Genomic DNA, 22,426 nt, shown 5'->3' with positions numbered 1-22,426 from the left:
GTTTTTAAAAATAAAAGTAAGCAGAAAAAAACCATCTAATTTGAAAAGATATAGAAGTTTTCAAATATTTTCACATCAGGAAAAGGATGGAAAATATTTCCTTTGGTTGTCCCTTTCAGATAAAATTTCCCAAGCTACTCTCTGGGTTTGGGTGGGGCAGCGTCCTAGGGTTTCTGAGAAAAAGTATTGATTTGATTCAAGAGCCGATACATGAAAGCTGATTGTTTTGTGTGCTCGTTTACTAAGTGTTCATCCACTCGTCATGGCTTCAAGGAGCTGTAGCACTTACAGATGAGGACATCCATGTGGCAATAGGAAATAACCTGGTCTAAGTGTTTAAGTCTCAATTCATTGCCTGAGAAAAGTACTTTATTTTGATCAAAAAACCCAATAAATCAAGCCATCTCCAAGAGCAAGGCAGTTTTCATAATTCCTGATACTAGGCTCTTCCTCCATCTTTTTGGGAGGCATCAGGGAGAACTCAGGAGAGCCTTCTAGATTCCTTAGCTATGGGCATGGAAGTCCAGAAAGTAGTGCAGGAGTCTCATTCCTCCAACATTTCTTGGGTGTCTGCTCTGTTTAAGGAATTGAACATACCTAGCTACACATTAGAATCCCCTGGTGAACTTAAAATAGAGTGTCCCAGGGCCCCTCTCTGACCTGCTAAATCGGAATCTCTGGACAGTGGTGTCCTAGAATTAGTATTCTTTTGGTAGATAGATTTGGGAACCATCAGAGATGGGAGAGAAGGAGAAGGATGGAGAGGGAATCTTGAGCTATGCAAAACAGCATTTGCAAAGGAAAACAAGTTGCAGAAGGACAGGGAGATAGTCTGTTAGGTGATAACAGGGTTTTTGTAGGTGAGAAGTAGAAATAAGCTGCAAAGGCGGGTTGGGGATGGACGATGCTGACTGTAGTCCACTGAATTCGTTCAGTCATCCTTACTGAGATTCCTCTCCCGACTCTGTTCTGTCCTCTGGTTACAGCAATGGGCACGTGTGGATCATTCATTCTCTGTCAGACACTGTGAAGCTTTTTTATATGTATTAATTCATTTAATTCTTCCAAAAACCTAGAGTCATAGGCTCCACTATGATCCTCATTTTATAGATGAGGAGGTAAAGCACACAGAGGAGAACTAACTTGTCCAAGGGCTCTCAGCCTTGGTGGAACCAAAATAAAACCCAGGTAGTCTGGCTCCAGAATTAATGCTTTTAACCTGTCTCCTCTCCCCCCACTGCTGTCCAGGGAGATGTATGCCCCATCTCATTACAGCAGAGTATTGTGCGGTATGTATGCTATGTAAGATGCAAGGGTAGCACAGAGAAGGGAGTGATTAATTCCATCAGAAACTTGGGTGTGTGTGTGTTAGGAAGGCTTCATGGGGGAAGGAATAGCTGAGTAGGGTGCTGACAAATGAGTAGGAGTTTGCCGTGTGGACAAGGTAGGTAAGAACACACCTGCCAAAGGGAAGTGCACATGCAGAATCATGGAAGTAAACACAGCGTTTGTTTGGGGGGCTCAGAAGCAAGCTTTGGAAGCAGGGTTTGGCATAATCAGAGAAATGCTTTGATAAAAGCCCCTGTGTGGGGAGAGCTGGAGGCAGGGAGCTGGGTGTGGGATTCAGGCCCATTTGCAGGTGGAGGTGATGAGGCCGGCAGGCAGTTAGGCACAGCCGGAGGACATGGAAAGGAAGGGATGAAGCTGAGTGATGGCCAAAAGACCTGGGGCAGGGTAGGTACTCCGTAAGCATTGTTTTTTTTTTTTAACATGAGACAGATGAATCAGGGACAGAGCATCTGTAAGGGAGAAGTTGCCAGGTTTCGAACAAGAGCCTGTGGGAGACTCATAGTGTGATTAACAGAAATAAGGCAGGTGGAAGAAATGGCTTCAGGAGCAATACATTCTGTTCGGCATAGGAGAGCTGGAGATGGCTGAGGGACAACCAGTTTGACGTGGGCGTCATGCTCAGAGAGGTGGTATCTGAAGCTAGGTCTGTGAACGAGCTCACCGAGGGAGGATGGCTCCTGGGCGTTGAGCTTTTCTGCTCTGCCGCTCTCCTTTAAAGTGTAACACAGAGTGTTGATTTTGATGTTCTCAGCTGCTGAGTGCCAAGGGATGGCTGGAGTGTGTGCAGGGTGCAAATCCCTAAATAAAGACAGAGCAACCCCACATCCACATCTGACAGGGGTGCCAAGTGGGGCCTAAAGGTTGTTTATTTAGTGTGCACCCAAATGGCAAAAGTGTCCCTCCATCGCACTAGAGCAATCAGGCTCGGATTTGAAGGGCCAGGTGTCTGTGGGCACAAAAAGATACAACTGCATAACTGTTTCTGTAAATCCCCGGTACCTTTGTTTCTGACGTCGTGGAGAAGTGTGTGTTGGTGCCAAGTTTCAATTTCATCGTTGGACACTGTGAAATGGTCTTGTTTGCATGTCCCCAGTGTGATGCGAAGGGCTTCAGGTATCCATTTACATTTCTACTCATACTAAAAGCTGTTGGAATGGCATCCCAAATGCCCCAGCCACAGGTACCGGAGCCTGACTTACCTGCTGCTTGAATTTCCCAGATATCAAAAATAAGCCTTTTGGCTGTAGATCAAGAGGTTAGATAATGAGGACTGGTGTTAGGCATACGGTGGGGCCGGGAAGGAAGGACATCGTCAGAGAAGTGGGGTGAGGATGAGGAAGCAGGGGAAATTCTTGTGACCTTCAGTGGTGATGCTGAAAGCTGTCCTGAGATAACTTTGGAGATACTGATATTGTAATCGTCCATGCATCCTGCATCAGTGCCAAGGCTGTGAATGGCTGAGGTACACAGCATCATGTTGATGTCACTTGCAGCCCCTAAGGCACCCTGCCATGTGAAGACATGAAGTTCAGTGGACATTTAATTTTTATACCAGATTGGTAGGTTTGAGGGATGGATGTGTCCCCGTGTGTGGTGTGACTGTAAACAGTAAGACACTCCTGTCTCCAGATCGAAGTTCTGGGATGAGTGTCTATCAGAGGATGAGAGGAATCGGGCAGATGTCTTCAGACAGGGTAGCAAGTGTGATCCTAACATCATGGGGGTGGCAAGGTGCAAAAATAAGGAAGGAAAGTCTATTTCTTTGCTTCCCACCCTGGGCCAAGGAGCAGATGGCAGATTTGACAGCCGTGTATTTAGCAGAATTGTCACTCTGGAGCAAGCCATCTTGCCAAGTTGGCAGCAGCTGTGTTTGGGAGTGTGGGAGTTTATTAGGCAGGAATTTCAGGCTCTTGGAGGTATGGTCTCCCCATGCAAGCAAATAGGGGAATCCACGTGATCATTAGGACCCATGAGTCAGAGTCAACTGATTTATCTGGAAAACTGAGGCATAAAAGATGATCGGGGATAATTTTTTAAAACGAAGTGAGGAAGGGGGTTATCTAGAAAATGTTATTGGTTCTCTACCTTGTTGTTGATGGTTTTGCTCTGAAAACCTTGGTGTCTGCTTTTAAAGTTTGGAATAGCATTGAATAGCAGAAAGAACTCTCATCTGGGAATCAGCACATTTCTCTGCGTTTTGCTACCAAGGAGGCTCATTAATTCTAAAATTGTTACTAACAATAAGCCCAGAGAGGCACTGAGCCTGGGGCTAGAGATAAAGTTATGAATAGACATAGTTCCTACCCTTATTGGGGCAACAGAGGTAAAATGTGATATTTTCTCTGTTAGGGCGAGGTCCAGAGTACCGCACAAACACAGAGTGAGGGCAGTTCTCCAGTGTTAGAGGTCAAGAACAACTCCTTGGGGGGAAGTCGGGCCTAAGTTGAAACTGATGGGTATATAGGATGGAAGGTTACCAGGAGCAGGTAGATGAGGCTGAGTGTTCTGGAGAAGCAGAACAGTACATGCAAATCCCAGAAGCAGAGCGTGACTGGAGTCTTAAGTGGAGGTGTGAATGTTTGGGAGTTTGGGAGGGAGAGTGAACGCACAGGGATGGCCTTGTGTGCTGAGTTCAGGAATTTGAACTATATTCTGAGGGCTTGAGTGACTCATAATGATTTTAAAGCAGAGCATCCTATTTGCATTTAAAATATATATTCAACTGTTGTATGGGGAAGGACTGGGTAAGATTAGACCAGAACATAGGAGGCAAGTTACGAAGTTTCCTGGTAGACTAAAGAGGAGGGATAGCCTGAGTGAAGGTAGCACCTGGGGGCAGGTGGTGGGAATGGAGAAAAGTGGGTTGACTTGAGAAACAAGGAGGGAGCCTTGCAGGGATTTGGGTACTGATTGGACACGGTGCTGAGTAAGAGGAAGGGGATAGAAGGGCCCTAGGCGCTGGGGTATGGGTGGTGGGTGTGGAGGCTAGGGGTGGATACTGGTACCATTCACTGAATGCAGATACTAGAGAGGCACAGATCTGAGTTAGGTACGTGTTGTTTGTTGCAGGGCAGGTTCTGAGAAGAAACAGACTGTGAAACGGAGATTTGCTTGTACTTTATTAGGAAGTTCAGGATCAGTTCTGGGGTGGGAGTGAGATAAAAGGAAGCTGGGTTGGGCAGAAGGAGAGGTTGAAGTGCAGTGCAGTTACAACAGATACCTCAGCCATTTCTCCAAGGAATTGTGGAGCTGGAATGACCCTTGGAGTTATCCTGAGTTGGGGCAAGGGGCCAGGACTTTGCAACATCTTCATCAACGACTCATTGGATGTGGGCTGTGCTGGGAAGCGGCCTTGACTTTGGACAAGGGCAAGTCCCGGATCACTATTCAGCTGAGAGCTGTAGCTCATCACCTGTCTGGCAGTTTCAGGAATGTGACCTTTGGCCGTGGAGGGGGATCTGGGTTGCACACCATAGTAGCCACTGTGGGATCGTGATGTTAAGTAAACCAGTGTCTCTGGGCTTTCCTCTTCCTGTGGTCAGCAAGAGGGAGTTGGATGAGTTGTTTGCTGAGGTCCCTACATACCTGAACATTCCATGAGTCCGAAGATTGTAGAACTAAGAAACTACCAGATTGAATTCACCTGTTTCTAACAGATGGAGAAATGGAGGTTCTGAGAGCTGAGGTGCTTTCTGTAAGACAGTGAGTTAGTGGTGGAGATCTCTTCGAGTGCGTGTCTTCACTTCTGCTTCTCCTGAGGACGAGGGCTGAAAGCATCCTCATTTGTGCGGAGAGGGAGTGATCAGGCCTTTGCTTTCCTGTGGATGTGGCTGGAGAATTTGGCAGAGATACATTAGGGTCATATCAAATTAACATATTCTGCACTTGCTTAAAAGTGGGTCAGCATTTATGCTTCTCTGTTAACCTTTTTCCAAGGCCTGTCTCTCCTCCCTGCCCTCCCTGTTAGCCTGTTCAGCTTACCTTTCCAAAGGCAGTCTGTCTAGTACTTTTTTTTTTTTTTTTTTTTTGTGGTACGTGGGCCTCTCACTGTTGTGGCCTCTCCCGTTGTGGAGCACAGGCTCCGGGCACGCAGGCTCAGTGGCCATGGCTCACGGGCCCAGCCGCTCCGCGGCATGTGGGATCTTCCCGGACCGGGGCACGAGCCCGCGTCCCCTGCATCGGCAGGCGGACTCTCAACCACTGCGCCACCAGGGAAGCCCTGTCTAGTGCATTTTGATTCAGCATTTTACTCACTTGTATTTCTTAGTTGTCTCTGAGCTTCTTGGGAACAGTTAAGTTAAAGACATGCGCTTCCTATGATCACAAGGGGGAAAAATGGTGTCTTTCTGCATGTGACTGAGGTCCTGATGAGTGGAGTATATATGCAAGTCCGCTCTCACCCAGTCATTTGTTTTATGGCTGGAGTAGCTGAATCAAAGCTATGCTATTATACTCCACGGTGATGACAACCACCTCTTCCTTGTTTTAACATTGACCACATCAATTCATTCTCTAGTTCCTTCAGCACCCGCAGCATTGAAATAGTTGTATGTGCTTGGTGTGAAGGACTCCTGGCAAACATAATAGAGATGACAGTCTGAAAGGGGATTCAACAGTTATCCCCATCCTATTTCCATGTCTTACTTCCAGACATGCAAAGAGCTGCGCATTGCTTAGAATGAGAGCATTTATATTCTGTGGAATCTACTGGAGTTGGATGGTGCCCCTGAGGTCATTTTGTTGCATAGTATGACTGTCTGAACTGTTTTTCTGTTTTATTACAGCAAAATGTATCTATGGAGGAAAAGTCCTTGCAGAAGGCCAGCGGATTTTAACCAAGAGCTGTCGGGAATGCAGAGTAAGTTTCAATCTTATGATCCCCATTACTTGTAGAGAAGGAGATGCGGGCTTTAGGTAGGAGTCTGGAATGGAGCATATTGTCCTGAGTGGACCACTGAGGGGGAGGACTCTCTGGTGGGCTTGAGTCCTGGCTGTGGAGTTCCCAGCCACTGTCATTGTGTGGTTAGCCTGTGGTCAGCCGTGGATCAGGTAGCCTTGGGAAAGACTGTTAGGGAAGGAAGTGAGAAGGGGGAAGGGAGCTAGCAGCTACCATGAGTCAGGGAGGTTGTCAGGTGGCCCTGGGAAAAGGTTTTTATTTGGTGTTGGGGCAATTAGTCTGTGATGTTAGTTGTGGATAGTGCCACTTCTACTCCTAAGAGTCTGATACAATGTTAGACAGTGCCTCTGTCTCCTGCCTGCCCCATCCCGTGTATTTCTCAAAATAAGATGTGTAGAACCATAGATCTCATTTAAGACTGTACTTCCATTTTAAAGTCATTCAACAAACATGCATTGAGCAATTGCTACCTACCAGCATGGTACTAGTGTCTGGGTGTACAACAGTGAACAAAACAAAGTCCTTGTCTTTATAGAATTTGCAGTCTGGTGGGGAGACAGGCAGTAAGATATAAACAAATAAATATACAAGATGCAGCTGAGCCTTGAACAACACATGTTAGGACTGTGTGGGTCCACTTATGCACGGATTTTTTCCAGTAGTAAATACTGCGGTGCTACACTATCCACTCTTGGTTGAATCCCTGGATGTAGAACCGTGGATACGGAGGAACCACAGGTACAGAGGGTTGACTATAAATTATGTGCCGATTTTAGACTGTGTGGAGGGTCGGCGCCCCTGACCCCCGCATTGTTCAAGGGTCAACTATGATGCCAAATTCTATGAAAAATACAGAGCAGGTTGAAGGGGTAGAGAGCTTTGAGGTGGGGATGGATGGTCTGGGAAAACCTCTCGGAGGAGGTCATATTTGAACAAAGTGCTGGATGAAGTGTGGGAGCTAGCCAAGTACTTAACTTGGTTGAGGTGCTGTCCTAGAACGCAAGAGTGAGAGACAGAGGGAAAGAAGGAAGAGAGGGAGAGCAAATTCAAGGAGGCACCTTCCAGAGCTGCCACTGCCCCACAGCGAAGCAGGCCTGGTTTTGAGGGGCATCTCCAGGGAGGCTGGCTGGAACTACGGTGTCACAGAATAGACCATCTCTCCAAGTGCTGTTTCCTGTGGCATTTCATTTGCTTTTCGTCACATCCCTGGAGAAAAGAAAGGAGTGTATTTGAAAGGTTGAGGAGAATGAGGCATTTAGAGACATGCTGAAGCTCTCAGGGAACTCGAATCTGGTTCTTTTGGGGGAGGGAAGGCTCTTTCCTGTCTCCTGTCTCTCATTGGCCAGAATCTACCGCAGGAGTTAACTCCTTTGCGCCTCCCCACTGCGTTTCCCATTCGCTCTTTCTTGGCTGCCCCTGGGAATGGCAGAGATTCCATGGGTCTGGACAGTCTGGCGGGTATGCAGGTGTGGTGGTCCTTCTGCGTCAGTCGGGACTGTGGGGTGGACTCCTTAGTCTGTGGCAGAGGTAGAGATGGTGTCAGTGAGGGCTCCGTGATCTCTCAGTCAACCATGGGAGCTTCCAAACCTGGGAGTGGGGAAGCGGGTGGGTGGCCCCCAACGTGCGGCTGGGACATGACCACATGGGGATGGTGGGTGGATTAAATGAGATAAAGCGTGTGAAGGACTTCGTTGGTACAAAGTAAGCCCTCAACGCGTGTGAGCTATTTGTCTTATTCCGCATGACCATACATGTCCTCTCTGCATATAAGGCAGGTGTCATGTTCCCTGTGGGTTGTTTCACTTCTGGGGGAGGGAAGGTGATTTGGACTCTAAAACGCTTACTTTTTTCTTCCACCTCAAGGGAAGTTGGGATGACTAAAGGCAGTCTTACCCACTCTGCTGATGATCCCAGGATCCACCCTGCATCTGTCACTCACGACTAGCAACCCCCTTTACATATTGGGCAGAAGTAGTGGGTAACCCTGGCAAGGGTCACGATTGTGACTCCGTCCCTGTTACCAGCAGAGAGGATCAGGGCAGACACCATCTGAGACCTCTAGAAGACATGGGTGTGGACTTACATGCCAGCATATTGGAAATGTACTTAACATGATTATTGGCACATTGTAGGTACTCTCCTTGCTCTGGTTCATCTTTTACTGTTTTTGTTTTGTTATGGTTTTATAACTCAGGAAGAAGTTGGGGCAGACAGGTTATTCTCTTTGCATATGTGGTTTGTGTGCATGTGAATAATTTCAGCATCTTTTAAAAAGTCATTAATTTCTTCATTTATTGTCTTTCTACAGTTATTTACTAAATACTTTATGCACAGAGGGAAGCCTCACTGACAATAATATTTAACATTTCTTGAATATGTAGTATTTTCTAGACACTATTTAAAACATTTGAAACTTTATCTAATGTAAACCTCATAATAACCCTGTTATTTGGTAGGGGTAGGTAGCATTATTATCATCCCCATCTTACAGATGAGGAAATTGAGGCACACATGGTCAGAGTCACATAGCTAGTCAAGGAACCAGTTGGGATCTGAACCTGTGTGGTCTGAATCTACAGGCTCCTCTCTTAGCCTCTCTACTGCCAGTCCTGATGGTGTTAGACTTGCTTGGAAATAGTTCGCATTATTGAATTGTAGAAGGGTGGATTCAGAAGGATTGAATGATCACTTCAGTCTATCTGAGAATACCAGATTGGTCAGGCTACGGCTCATTGATTCCCTTGATAAAGGGTAGCATTTATAAAAGGCCAGAGAAGAGCTTCGGGACACATTTAATGGATGTGGTCAGCAGGGAGAGAGGGTGACGGGTGTAGGATGAGAAGGCCTCGGGTCTCTCTCGGGCAGCCTTTTGCAAGATTTAAGCCTTAATGCCCTAAGGTACCTGTTGTATATGATGAATTAACTTCTCTCCTAGACATCTAAAATGGTCTTGCATAAGTGCTATCCTTGGGAGAATTGAGCAAATAATTACTCAAATAATTTGTGTTCTTTTTTTTTTTTTTTTTTTTTAATGACAGGTCATAGTCACTAGACTGCTTGCATGACAAGAATGGATGCATGCACTGAATTTAGGAAGAGAAACTGTTTCCTCCTAGTCTGTCTGGGAACAGTTTCCCAGCCTTTGTTTGTGTTCCTCATTTGGAGGACAGTGTTTGTAACTTGCCTACACTGTATTTAAGACTATAATTTGATTTTAATTTCCTGTTATTAGCTTGGTATGTCAATATGTAGTCCCATTCCCATAACTGGACTGAATTGATGATACCTTTTGAAAATACAAATAGCAAACTTGTACAATAATATATTGTAAGTTATGGGAGGTCAACCTTTTTTCAAACTAATCTTAATAAAATCACATAAACTTCCAGTCTTATAAAAGGTCACAGCCTCAGCTGTAAATTGTTAAGATGTTTTTATTTTTATTTTTTTACATCTTTATTGGAGTATAATTGGTTTACAATGGTGTGTTAGTTTCTGCTTTACAACAGAGTGAATCAGTTATACATATACATATGTTCCCATATCTCTTCCCTCTTGCGTCTCCCTCCCTCCCACCCTCCCTATCCCACCCCTCTAGGTGGTCACAAAGCACCGAGCTGATCTCCCTGTGCTATGCGGCTGCTTCCCACTAGCTATCTGTTTTACGTTTGGTAGTGTATATATGTCCATGCCACTCTCTCACTTCGTCCCAGCTTACCCTTCCCCCTCCCCATATCCTCAAGTCCATTCTCTAGTAGGTCTGTGTCTTTATTCCTGTCTTACCCCTAGGTTCTTCATGACATTTTTTCCCCTTAAATTCCATATATATGTGTTAGCATACGGTATTTGTCTTTCTCTTTCTGACTTACTTCACTCTGTATGACAGACTCTAGGTCTATCCACCTCATTACAAATAGCTCAATTTCGTTTCTTTTTATGGCTGAGTAATATTCCATTGTATATATGTGCCACATGTTCTGTGGTTCAAATGCAGATCCCCAGTTGACAAAAGGCTGCCTGGTGATCCATGCGTTTCATTTTCCTGGGATCATTTCAAAGCTTCAGCAAGCCCAGTTAGATAAGAAACAAACTTTTGTTTTCAATATTTTCACCAAGTGATTCCAGAAGTTAACATACTGTTTTGTTTTGTTTTATTTCTTTTATCAAGATGAATAAACTCTCCTAGCAGTCTTGGTCAGTTTTGTCCAGTTATTGCTGCCCTGTGACATTATTTTAGGCTAGCAACATTTTTTTTTTATTTTACTTAAAGATGTGAGTTTTATATGGTATTAGAAATTCAAGTTGAAGCATAGTGATTAGTAAAGAACTTGAAAGTGTTTATATTTGACATGGTGACAGTTACTCTAAATGAGAAAGAATGGATGAATTATATTTTGCCACCAGTGCAGAGTTCCAAAGGTCATAAAATAACATACCACAATCAGGAAGTTTTAAAGATGTTAATCATCAGATACTTATTAGAGAGAGTTTGAAAATAAAGTAAAAAATGGTTTGTGCCAAATTATGTGGCTGGACTAAATGGACTTGGTGGCACTTATGTTACTGTAATCACAGTTCATATTATTTTCAAATTCATGTAAAGGGGTTTGTCTCTCTTTGAACGTTTGGAATTACGGTCTTACTCATTAAATATGTTAAAGGTTGATTGGAATTGTTGACTGCTTTAATCAGTAGTCAGAGCAACCTTTTATATGTAAAAAAAAAAAAAGAACCTTTCATGTGTAATTATTTTTTAAAAAGCCTTCTGTGGCATTTTTATTTTTTTTAATTCAAGAATTTATTTTATTATTATTATTTTTTTGCGGTACGCGGGCCTCTCACTGTTGTGGCCTCTCCTGTTGCGGAGCAACAGGCTCCGGACGCGCAGGCTCAGCTGCCATGGCTCACAGGCCCAGCCGCTCCGTGGCATGTGGGATCCTCCCGGACCGGGGCACGAACCCGTGTCCCCTGCATCGGCAGGCGGACTCCCAACCACGGCGCCACCAGGGAAGCCCGGTAGTGATGTTTTAAAATACACAGAATTTGAAGCAGTTTGCTGAAGCTTGTTGACACGTGACACAAAGATGGAGGTTTTAATTGTTTTCAGATAGCCACCAAAGAGATAATACTGCATGCAGATTTTTTTTTTTTTTTTTTGCGGTACGGGGGCCTCTCACTGCTGTGGCCTCTCCCGTTGCGGAGCACAGGCTCCGGACGCGCAGGCTCAGCGGCCATGGCTCACGGGCCCAGCCGCTCCGCGGCATGTGGGATCTTCCCGGACCGGGGCACGAACCCACGTCCCCTGCATCGGCAGGCGGACTCTCAACCACTGCGCCACCGGGGAAGCCCTGCATGCAGGTTTTTAACTTGTATTTACGAATATTTCATGTCCAAAGCATTGCAAAATGAGAGTCTTGATTTTTCCCATGTACCAAAAACACATTCACCTTAGATTTCAATGACAAATGTAATGTTTTCAATATTGCTTTTTTTAATAAAAGCAAATACATACTCACGATACAAAATTTGGACTATAGAGAAAGGAAGGAAATATAAGGAAGTAAAAGAAAATCACTCCAGAATCTCACCACCTAGAGATAATCTCTTTTAACAGTTTAATTTTTTGACAGCAAGAGTGAAATTTATCTCATCGTCTTAGTTGAGATTCTCCTAGAAGCAGACCCTGAGCTCAGGATTTTAGTACAGTGATTTATTAAGATAGTGCGCCTGGGAGGAAGAAGTAAGGGTGTGGGCATGCAGGCTTGGGCAGGGCAGGCAGCTCAGCAAGGGTGCAATTTTAGGTGAAAGGTCAGAGGTACCCTGATTCACCTGGGGTTCTGAACGTACCCCAGCTATCATCTCCCCTTGAAGTAAAGAACCTCCCATGCCTGTCAGTCACTGGCTCTGGGCCGTGCGGCTGGGGGTTGTGGAACTTGTAGGTAACTTCTGGCTCCCTACAAAGTGGCTCCAGTGCCCAAAGGGACCCTCTGAGGGCTGAGAGATGAGCCATTAGCAGAAGGGCATTTGAAGTTGGGAGATGGGCACAGTGAACTGATAAAAGGGATCCAACAGAGTTCACCATTCATGTTTATGCAAGGAGGCAGTAGATAATAAATATATTAATATTGAAGGATCGAAGTCGAGGCAGCAATGGTAAGTAATTAAGCATTGTGTTTTCCTTTGCATTCAGCTTATGCTGCTGATAGTGAGGTTATTAACATCCATTGGTTTGTAATAATCGGTTTGATTCCCTGTTGCAAAAGCTGAGGTTCAACTGATAGGCATACTGCCCTTAGACTGGTGCTAGCTCTTGAGGCCAGGTACCATCCAGCGTGGCCTGGATTGAGGGGTGAGAGTGGAATGTAGCTGAAACGGGGACCGTGGGCGAATAGCAGGGTCAGTTTTCAGCATCTTAGGGCCAGTTTTAAGATAGGAGAAAAGCAAGAGATCTAGATGCCTTGGGACGGATCAAGAAATGAAGAGCAAAAGGGAACAAAAGACACCACAAGGAATGCCTGGGCTGAAATTTATGAGAAAGGAGAGGAAGCCATGGTGCCAGTAATCCAGATGATGGGTAGTTGGAAATTATATTGCATTTGACATTTAAAGTTACGTTTATGTTCATATTTACGAATGGATGTGCCTCATATAATGGGAGTTCTGCCAAACCAGGGAACCCTGGAATGACAGCATATCTTGGAGATGGAGAACTCAGAATCTCCCCCATCCTTCCTGGTGGCCCAGCTCCATCCTATTCTCCCATCTGTGTTGAGAATTACCTTTTGGACTTAAATGAGCTTGCTTCTTGGTTGACTTAACCATGCTGTTAAGAATGGGAGAAAAAAACTTAGCATTTTAGATAAAATAAGGGACTCTCAAACCCTTTTTTATAGTAACTATTGAGCTGATTTTAAAAATTCAGAGTGAAACTAAATATAGATGCTAGTGATGTCAATAAGGAGGACCTTTGGTGAAGTGAGGTCCTAAAGATTCACCTGCTGAATATTTAAAATTTTATTGTAAGTGATTCTATTTATTTCTAGGGAATATCTAGTGCTCATCTAACTGACCCACTTTCAGTTCATCGTACCTGTATACCTTGGTCCTTGCTGGTCCCTCTGCCAGGAAACTCTCTTCTTCCTTATCTTATTCATTATTTAGTTCCTTCAAATGTGGCATTTTCTTCATAATTTCTCCCCACTTGGGCAGAATTAATTATTCTCCTGTGATGAGTTACCATAGCATAATTAGAGCACTTTTTTTTAAGGACTTACTGTATTGTATTATGGTTTCTAGTTTAAGAGGTTTTTTTTCCTCCCTCCATCCAAACTGTGAGTTCATCAAGGGCAAGGAAAATGTCTTATTTATCTTGGGGTTCACAGTGCTTGTGATCCAGGGCAGTGCCACAGCTGTCTCATAAAAGCTCATGAGAGCTCATTGTACATAACTTCCCAACTCTGTGGTCGGTAATGTCATGTTGGTAGTTCACAATGTCCGGTTATTGACACCACAGAAATCAGCAAATGCTAACTTTAGGGTTCTGCCATCCAATAGTCAGTTGTTAAAAATTTACCAGCTCTACGCTGTCGGTGACATTCTGCTATATAGAAGATACTCAAAACCCCTTTGTTAAAACAAAAAAGAAAAAAAGAAACCAATTGTTGAAATTGAGGCTCTTCTGATACAGAAAGGGAAATTGACCTTCTCTCTTCCAGGAGTCTCATCAGTTTAATTTGCGACTTTGTCATTATCGTGGGATTCCTGGGATTCCTGTTAATTATCTTAGGTTGTTATCACCGCAGGCTGTTAACAATGAGCATTTATGTCTGGATCAGCAACTAAAAATATGAACATTGTTTTGTTTCCTGATTATTTGGCTTGCAGGGTGGAGTTTTAGTAAAAATTACTGAAGCATGCCCTCCTTTGAACTGCTCAGAGAAGGATCACATTCTCCCAGAGAATCAGTGCTGCAGTGTCTGCAGAGGTAAGAGAGCTTGGCGGTGGAGCTTTGGGTGGGAATGGAGGGCAGGGATTGAAGGTTTAATGACTAGTGTGATGACAATAACAATTGTCCAAAACTCTGCTACTTAGATATGTGTATATGCTATTTACTGTCCTCAGTTACAGTCTTATCAATTGTAAAAACGGGGATAATAATCCTATCTACTTCCTAAGACTGCTGCCAGGATTAAATGGGATAATGCGTAAGCACCTAGCATCATGCCTACCACGTGATAAATATTCAGTGAACGATGGTTCCTATAATAATAATAGTTCCTGCATCATTATTGCATTTTTTTCTCATGAGTGGGATTGGGAAACATTCTTATCAGCTCTTTCCATGGGCCAATTCCCCTATCTGCCAGAGGATGACATACACTGAATCCTTACTCATAGATTTATATACTGCTTTTTTATTTCCTGCAAGGAAAAAAGCTTCAAGTAAGTAGCACTTAACTGCTAATTAATGCACGAGCAGAAATTATTTTGCCGCCTATTCCTGAAATTCCCCTCTTTTCCAAATTTATTTCTTCAAAGCCTCTGGATCAAATATCACTTCCTCTCTGAAACTTCTCACCCAGGCAGAATTAAATAGATTAGGAGAATCTAAAATTGATTTGAAATCTTACAAAAAAACATCCAGTTAAACTCATTGCTATTATTTTAAACCTCTACCCACCGTACAGTCTTCTCCACATTCTCACATATCCAGTGAGTTAGATTCTTTCTGGTTTACCTTGGAAGCTTCTAGAGTTAAGAAGCCGGGAGCATAACAGCTTAGCTCAGGTTATATCCTATCTTACTTTTTTCTGTCTTTTCTCTAACACAAGCATTGGCAGATATTTTCTGTAAAGGGCTACAGAGTAGATATTCTCACCCCTGCTGTTGTATTGACAAAGTGGCAGAGGTGATAGGTAAATAAATTAGTGGCAGTGTTTCATTAAAATTTCATTTTGAGAAACGGGTGGCAGCTCGTAATTCGCCGACCCCTCCTCTAGTACCTTCTGATATATAAAAGTATATATTTGATCATGGCATGTTTTCAGCTTGGGCTGAGATTTCTCTTTGTGGTTAGTCTAAGAGAGCTGTGTTTTGGTAAAAATTCCCAGGAAAACTTAGTACCTGGATAACCGTAAATGGCTGTTAGAATTCGTGGTATGCCGTCAGAGTATCTCCCCTGATTTATCTGCTTTCATGGCTACAAGTGTATTTGCAGCTCAGATGCTTTAGAAAGACTAAAGATTGACTGGAATTTCAGAGGGATGCATTTATTGGTAACTGATAGGGTTGTTAAGTAGATCTTATAATTTAATGCAAAATCCATCACTTGATATTTGTTAAGGTGCCAAGTGGGACTCAGTGTATGTAAATCCTTTCTGATTTATGGTTTCATTCGAGCAGGATCATTGATTATCCCACAGAAATTCAAGAAGATTTTCATTGCTCTGACCCAGTTTACAACAGACTGGGTACCACAGCTTCTGCTAGCACTTCTCGGGGATGCAGAAACTTTTTTTTTTTTTTTTTTTTTTTTTACCAACGAAGATGCTGAGAGATGTGACATCTCATTGCAAAGTTGACTCATTTAAGGCTCCTGTTGCTAGCGACCTGGTGGCTTTTACCAAAGCTAAGTCAGCTTTGAGGGGAAACTGGGAGGCAGGAATAGGGCTTCATAGATGCGATCATAGCCAGGGCCAATCTGTACAGTTGAGGATTTTCTTCTTCCTCCCACCTGCTTCCTTCTCAGCCGGGAAACTACCAGCTCTTTTATTTAGCAGCTGATGGTTTTTCTTGGAGGCGCGTGTGAGTGAGGGAGTTATTTATGTCCCTTGACAAGTCTGTGTTTTAACAGGAACCAACGTGTGTCTTTAGAAGAGATAGGGAAAGGTGGAGAGGTTCTTTTCCTGGGAAGCAGGTTGAATGAAACCATTTGGGTATATGGATTCTCTTAGGTTTCTCGTATTTATTCCTATCTCAGAATTCAGACCCTAGAATGAAAAAAGCGTTATTTTTGACTGAAGCCCTTGTCGGCACCATTTACTATCATTACCTCCTTTCCTGTTGACCCATAGCAGAGAGGAGCCCAGAACATTCAGCCCACTTGTCCACATGCTGGGACTTGCTCTGCACAGTGGACAATCAGGAAATGAAAAGGATATTTGTCTGGGCAGTGGGGTGTTTTCTTTTTCATAAAAATGTAAAATTTATGTGGTGATGGACAAAAAAATCCATGCAGATGCACTCAAAGTCCATTGTCTTGACCTATGCTCTCCATGAATTTTGCTCTGTGTCTCTTAATTCCAATTTATTTCCCAACAGCGTCCTTAAAAGTAGCCTAAGAGTTTCTCACGATATTGTGGGAGATATTTTTCCCCTTTGACCTCTGTTTGTCTTTTACGTTTTCCTCTGTGCTCGTGTTTTCTGAGTGGAGTCTTGGAAGATGAGGGGGGCTGGACAGTTTTGATTCTAATTAGACTGGGAAAGCCTGCTGGGCCTCTTCTAAGGCACGTTATTCAGTTCTCCTTCCCCCTCCTCCTTGCCCCCCTCAAAACCAGAAAGTAATGAAAAGATGAGAAACGCTCAATTTCTGTGTAAACTAATTTTCATCCTGCATATGGAGGGGCTATACCATTTGCTTTGTGGATTGAGACTGTCTCCTGATTGACAGGCAGCGAGCGAACAGAGAGAGGTAAGACTGATGACCTGAAATACTTATTTCAGGGATGAGCACAGTGGTGTGATTTCAGCTGTGTGGTTTCTGCCACCCTGATATTATTGATTACAGACACGGAAGTGGCTGTAGCCTCTTTCAATACCTGTACTGAAGGCCCTTCAATTAGCATATTATCATCTCTCTTTGTCTTACTGGGAGTGTCAGGTCTTTAGTCTGAGGGAAATCACCCCTCAGTATCATCGCTCAGAAATCTGAGTCAAAGCCTTTCTCATGCCTGCTTGGGGATTTGAAGTTTTCCAAGGTTTATTTTCATTAGGTTTAGACTGGAATTTGAGAAAGCACGGACGGTGCTTTTTGCCCCCTGTTGGTTGATTAAATAGTATCCATGAAGCTCTCCAACTTGGAAAAAATAACGCTTTTTTTTGTTTGTTTGTTTTTGCGGTAGGCCGGCCTCTCACTGTTGTGGCCTCTCCCCTTGCGGAGCACAGGCTCCGGACGCGCAGGCTCAGCGGCCATGGCTCACGGGCCTAGCCAATCCGTGGCATGTGGGATCCTCCCGGACCGCGGCACGAACCCGTGTCCCCTGCATCGGCAGGCGGACTCTCAACCACTGCGCCACCAGGGAAGCCCTAACGCTTGTTTTAATGATTACATTTTTTTTTTCCGGTACGCGGGCCTCTCACTGTTGCGGCCTCTCCCGTTGCGGAGCACAGGCTCCGGACGTGTAGGCTCAGCGGCCACGGCTCACGGGCCCAGCCGCTCCGCGGCATGTGGGATCTTCCCGGACCAGGGCACGAACCTGTGTCCCCTGCATTGGCAGGCGGACTCCCAACCACTGCGCTACCAGGGAAGCCCTAATGATTACATTTTATGAATCGATTCTTTGAATGTAGGAGAAAAGGGAGGGATGAAGATATGTTCCTACCATAGAGAATAGTCCTGTCGTTTTCATGTCAATGACTGAATGAAATTATTTTCAGTACCAGCTGAAGGCTCTGTTTCATCTGTGAAATAGCGTTAAGACCCATTTTGCAGAGTTATAACTTGTTTTCTCAAGACCTAACGTGTTGGCTTGATTATGAAGCTAATTTTTTTTTTACACTGAGTCATGCCCATTTTCTGATATGGTGGTATGGTGATACAGCTCCCTCCCCCGCTTGCTTCCATTCAAGGAGAGAGGTGCAGATTATAGCTTTATACTGGGTTTTTCTCTTTGTGGGAATCAGACCTAAGACCTTCGAGTTAAGGATAACAGGCTCTGGCTGATTTATACTGTTCGTTGTATCAGCAGAACCGATATCCACACTCAGTGCTTGGACACCTTGACTCTTCAAATCTTGGGTAACGACAAATGCTGTAACTCATTTCTCTACCCTTCAGAGAAAAATGAAGGTAATCAGCTGAACAGGTAGTTATATCCACAGGGCTACTGGTGCAGCCAGGATGCTGTTAGGGACAGAACTGCAGGACAGGGAAAACACATGCAAAAAGAATCACGATGTTAGACGTTGGCAGGGAGAAGCCACTTTGCAGTTGCTGGGATCCACCATCTCAGTCACCAGCGACACTACCCAGAGCAGCCCTAATCACTGGTGCAGTTTGTTTCTGATGCCTCAGGACAGTGTGTGCTGGCAGCATGAAATTTGTTTACCCTCATCCTTACCTTGAGGTAATGGCTATAGCAGGAGCCTGTCCACTTAAGCATAAGGCCACGAGGGTGGAGAAAGGGGAGTGGGTACCGGAGTGACGTCTATGCTTCTGCCTTGGAAGGAGTAACAAAAGTGTGGCTGTAGCCCCAGCGGAAAAAGATTGCTCATAAGTTGCCAGTGCTCTCAGCTGAAGGGGGAACAAAAACCAACGTGACTGTGTCTTCTCAGGATCGCTCCGGGAAAACACACCAATCGTTTGGCTCATCCCAGAATGCTTGCTACACTCCTTAGGGTTTTATTCCCTTCATAATTGGCTCTAATTTTATCTTCAGTGTTGCCAGTGACTTTGGAGGGTTCGGCCGCGTGTTTAAGCTTTTCAGTGTCGAGGAAAAAGTTCTTTCTGACATCTGTTCCCAATGTGTTTATCTGTAATTTTAATTCATGCCCACTTGCCTTGTCATCTGGCCTGGGCTGAAATTAGTTGAGATTATTACTTGTACTACTTAAGATTTTATGCCCTTCAGTTAACTCCTCCCAAAGAGTCTTGGTGTGGCATGATTTTCTTTTTTTCTAGACCTCCTCATCATCTTAGATGAATTTGTAACTGAAATGGTTTTAGAGGATTTCAGTGTATTTGAGATGAAAAGAGACCTGTAAAAGAGGCACTTAATCAGAAGGTAAACTAGTGCCTGTATAGAGGAACCCATAGTTTATAGATGGGTCAGGTCCTCTGCATATTGATAGATGGAATCTGATCAAAATACCTGCAGCCGGGGACCACAGTGGGCACTGGAATGACAAGGCTATATGCTCAACTGTTGAGGTTGGGGACAGAGGGCATTTGGAGAAGAGTTCAGTCTCAGGGAGCCCTTGAATTCTGTGTTCCTGAAAGTGCCACAAAGGATCCAGGCCCAGAGAGCCTTGGGAAGGAGACACATTGCCCCAGAGAGAAGACCTGAAACTAAGACCAGGCTGCCTTGGACTGGAAGACCCCTAAGTGTTGACTACTGTAGAAAAACCAATTGCTTTCTAAGACAGAACCTGTGAGAATCCAGAGCTCTGTCTCTAGTAGGCCCATCCTGATGTTACAACCCTCTGTCCACAGGAGCTAAAGGACTGTCCTCACCCCTCCAGGGCCCAGGCTTCTGTGGCATGTATGTTGGTTGTGGAGTACATTAGGGCATCCTGTTCCCATAAAGGATCTTTGGGCCGTATCCCTCCTATAGGGCCAGTCCATGGGTGGAGCTGTCTCCATACCAACTAGGCACATGGAATGTATTGTACTCGGTTTACCTTTGCTCCTTGTGACTTTCAAGCTTGGGCAAGCAGCAGTGATATGAGGAGTATTGGCTTTCTAGGATTTGAGTTAGTGTAGAGGAATCTGAGGTGCATTTTCGGATTGTCATTCCAAAGGTAACCTGCTTGACCCTTGGGGGATGCATTAGGGGCGGGAGATTGAGGACAAGCAGTGGTGCCCTATGTGGAATCAAACTTTATCTTAGAGAAACGAACTCCTGCCCAGGGGTAGTGACCTATTCATTCCTTGCTGTGAAAGAAGTCACAGTAGTCAACCGTAAAGATGCTTATCCATTGTTGGATGGAGAAACCAGAGATGAAGCAGAATGGGTGGATGGTTTGCTGTAATTATAAAAAGGTACAGAGTGGGATCTGGAGAGTGGCAGTGTGAGGGCTTCATTACGAGGGGCAGGGTTTATTATACGCAGATTAGGCCAATGGATTTAAAGAAAGCAAAGAGTTTTACAAGTGTTATTGATCTTTCACTGGCAATAGAACTCTAGATTCAGGACCACAAAGGGAGTCCAAATTTTAGACCGCTCCCAATGAGAGGAGAAAATATGACCCCAACACTTAACGTTTCTTCTTTAGTTTCCTTGATCATGTCGTGGACACATGCTGCTCCCTGTGTTTGGAACTCTTATGATTTGTCCAGTCAACCTCACTCATCCCTCAAATCTCCTTTTGATACCTAGTGTTAGGACCCTTCTCTGTGATACATTCTGGAAGTACCTTGCTCCTCTCCATCACAATATTTCCTGTAACCCAACACTCAAGGGTAGCCATCCCTGCTAGAGTGTTAGATGAATGAAGGCATGTTTATGATGTTTGTGGCTTTTTTGTTATATCCCTATTGTCTAGCACAGCGGCTGGGCACACAGCAGGGGCTTAATAGTTGTCAAATGAATGAATAGTACCTCTGCCAGGAACTAAAGGAGGTGTTTGGAATAAAACCTGGAATCCCATTTCAGCAGATTGTGTGTCTTCCTCTGAGCATCTGCTCATTTCCATCACTCGAGTGTAAAGAAGCTCCAATGGGTCTTACTCATCTTGGTATCTCATCCATGGATGGTGTTCTGTCGTGTGATGTTATTTTTCTTCTGACTTTGAGTCCCCAAGCAGCAAGTAATAATGGACTGTGTGCTGGAGAAAGAAATAAGGTTTGTTCCTTTGAAAGGTTCAAGGCATGTCAGGGACTAGAAATTGCTAATGACTGATGGAGTACTGGTCTCTTCAGGTCAGGGTTGGCGTTCCTTGAATGTCCCTTAATGATTAAAATTATGGCCGGGAGGTCGTGTAGAGTGGTGGAGAGAGACTGGGTATTAGAATCATATTTGGGTTTATATCTCTCTTTCACCCTGCTAGCTGCGTGACCACAAGGAAGGTAATTAACATCTTTGAGCCTTGGTTTATTCATCTTTAAAACACTCCTTTAATTCTAGTTTTGAAAGACTGAGGATTTAGTCATTAGCTCTACAAATATTGGAGTGTTTATAATGTGTTGGATATTGCCTTAGGCACAAGGGAAACAAACTCACAGGGTCCTTTCCCTTGAAGAAGTGAGCTTCTCATGTGAAGACAGACATTCAACAAATAAACACAGAAATTAACATGTAATTAGTAATTGTGATACCTGCTATAAACAAGAATAGGGTGGTATGGGAGAGAGTAATGGGATTTTCTTTAGACCTGAGGGACAAGAAAGCCTTCTCTGAATAGAATATATTTAAGCTGGGACTTGACGGCTGAGTAGAAATTATTCTGGCAGGGATGTTTCATAATATTCTGAGTTGGTGGGACAAGCTTGCAAAGACCCTGAATCAGGAAGGAGACTGGAGTACTAGAGGAATTAAAACAAAGGCTGATACAATTGGAGGGAAATGACAGAGGGAGAGGAGAGCCTGTTTGTTGTTTCAAATCAAAGTTAAGGATTTTGTATTTTTTCTTAAGTAAAATGGGAAGCCCTCACAAGATTTTTAAGGGGAATTGTGACATGACCCAATCTGTTTTATTTATGTATTTATTTATTTAGGCTGTGCTGGGTCTTAGTTGCAGCATGCGGGCTTCTTAGTTGTGGCATGTGGACTCTTAGTTGTGGCATGTGGGACCTAGTTCCCTGACCAGAGATTGAACCCAGGCTCCCTGCATTGGGAGCACGGAGTCTTACCCAGTGGTCCACCAGGGAAGCTCTATGCCTGGCAAGTTAGAAAAACTCAATAAATAGCAGCTTTTATAGTAAAAGTGTTCTCTGTATTTGGACCAGTACTAGTTAAATGATGTCACTGTGTGCTTCTAATTATAGGACGATAATTCCACAGACTCTAGAGCTACTTATTAAAAATATTCAAGTAAAATAACGTGAATATTGAGTATGTGTGCGCATGTGCGTGTGTATTCTACAATCTGGTCACAGCTTCTGATTCTGGGAAAAAAAGACAGTGATTTAAGAAAAAGGGTGATATATATATATGATATATATATGATATATATGTGATATATATATATATGGCTCTGTGTACTTTCACAAGTGCACTAACTTCTCTGAGCTTCAATTGCTAC

General features: G+C 44.0%; 1 protein-coding gene across 2 annotated transcripts in view; it reads left to right on the top strand.

Moving 5' to 3' along the window:
• NELL1 (neural EGFL like 1) overlaps window positions 1–22,426 on the top strand; it is an 868,290-nt gene that overhangs the window by 199,702 nt on the left and 646,162 nt on the right. For both annotated transcript variants that reach the window (XM_004263922.4, XM_004263921.4), the window contains exons 10-11: window positions 6,135–6,208; window positions 14,132–14,231. In XM_004263922.4, the coding sequence (XP_004263970.1) occupies window positions 6,135–6,208; window positions 14,132–14,231 (174 nt within the window). The remainder of the gene's footprint in view (window positions 1–6,134; window positions 6,209–14,131; window positions 14,232–22,426) is intronic.

This window comes from Orcinus orca, chromosome 8 (assembly GCF_937001465.1).
Source record: "Orcinus orca chromosome 8, mOrcOrc1.1, whole genome shotgun sequence".
In the NCBI taxonomy this organism is placed as follows: domain Eukaryota; kingdom Metazoa; phylum Chordata; class Mammalia; order Artiodactyla; family Delphinidae; genus Orcinus; species Orcinus orca.
The sequence above is the reverse complement of the archived record's forward strand: the minus strand, read 5'-3'. Positions and strand labels throughout refer to the sequence as shown.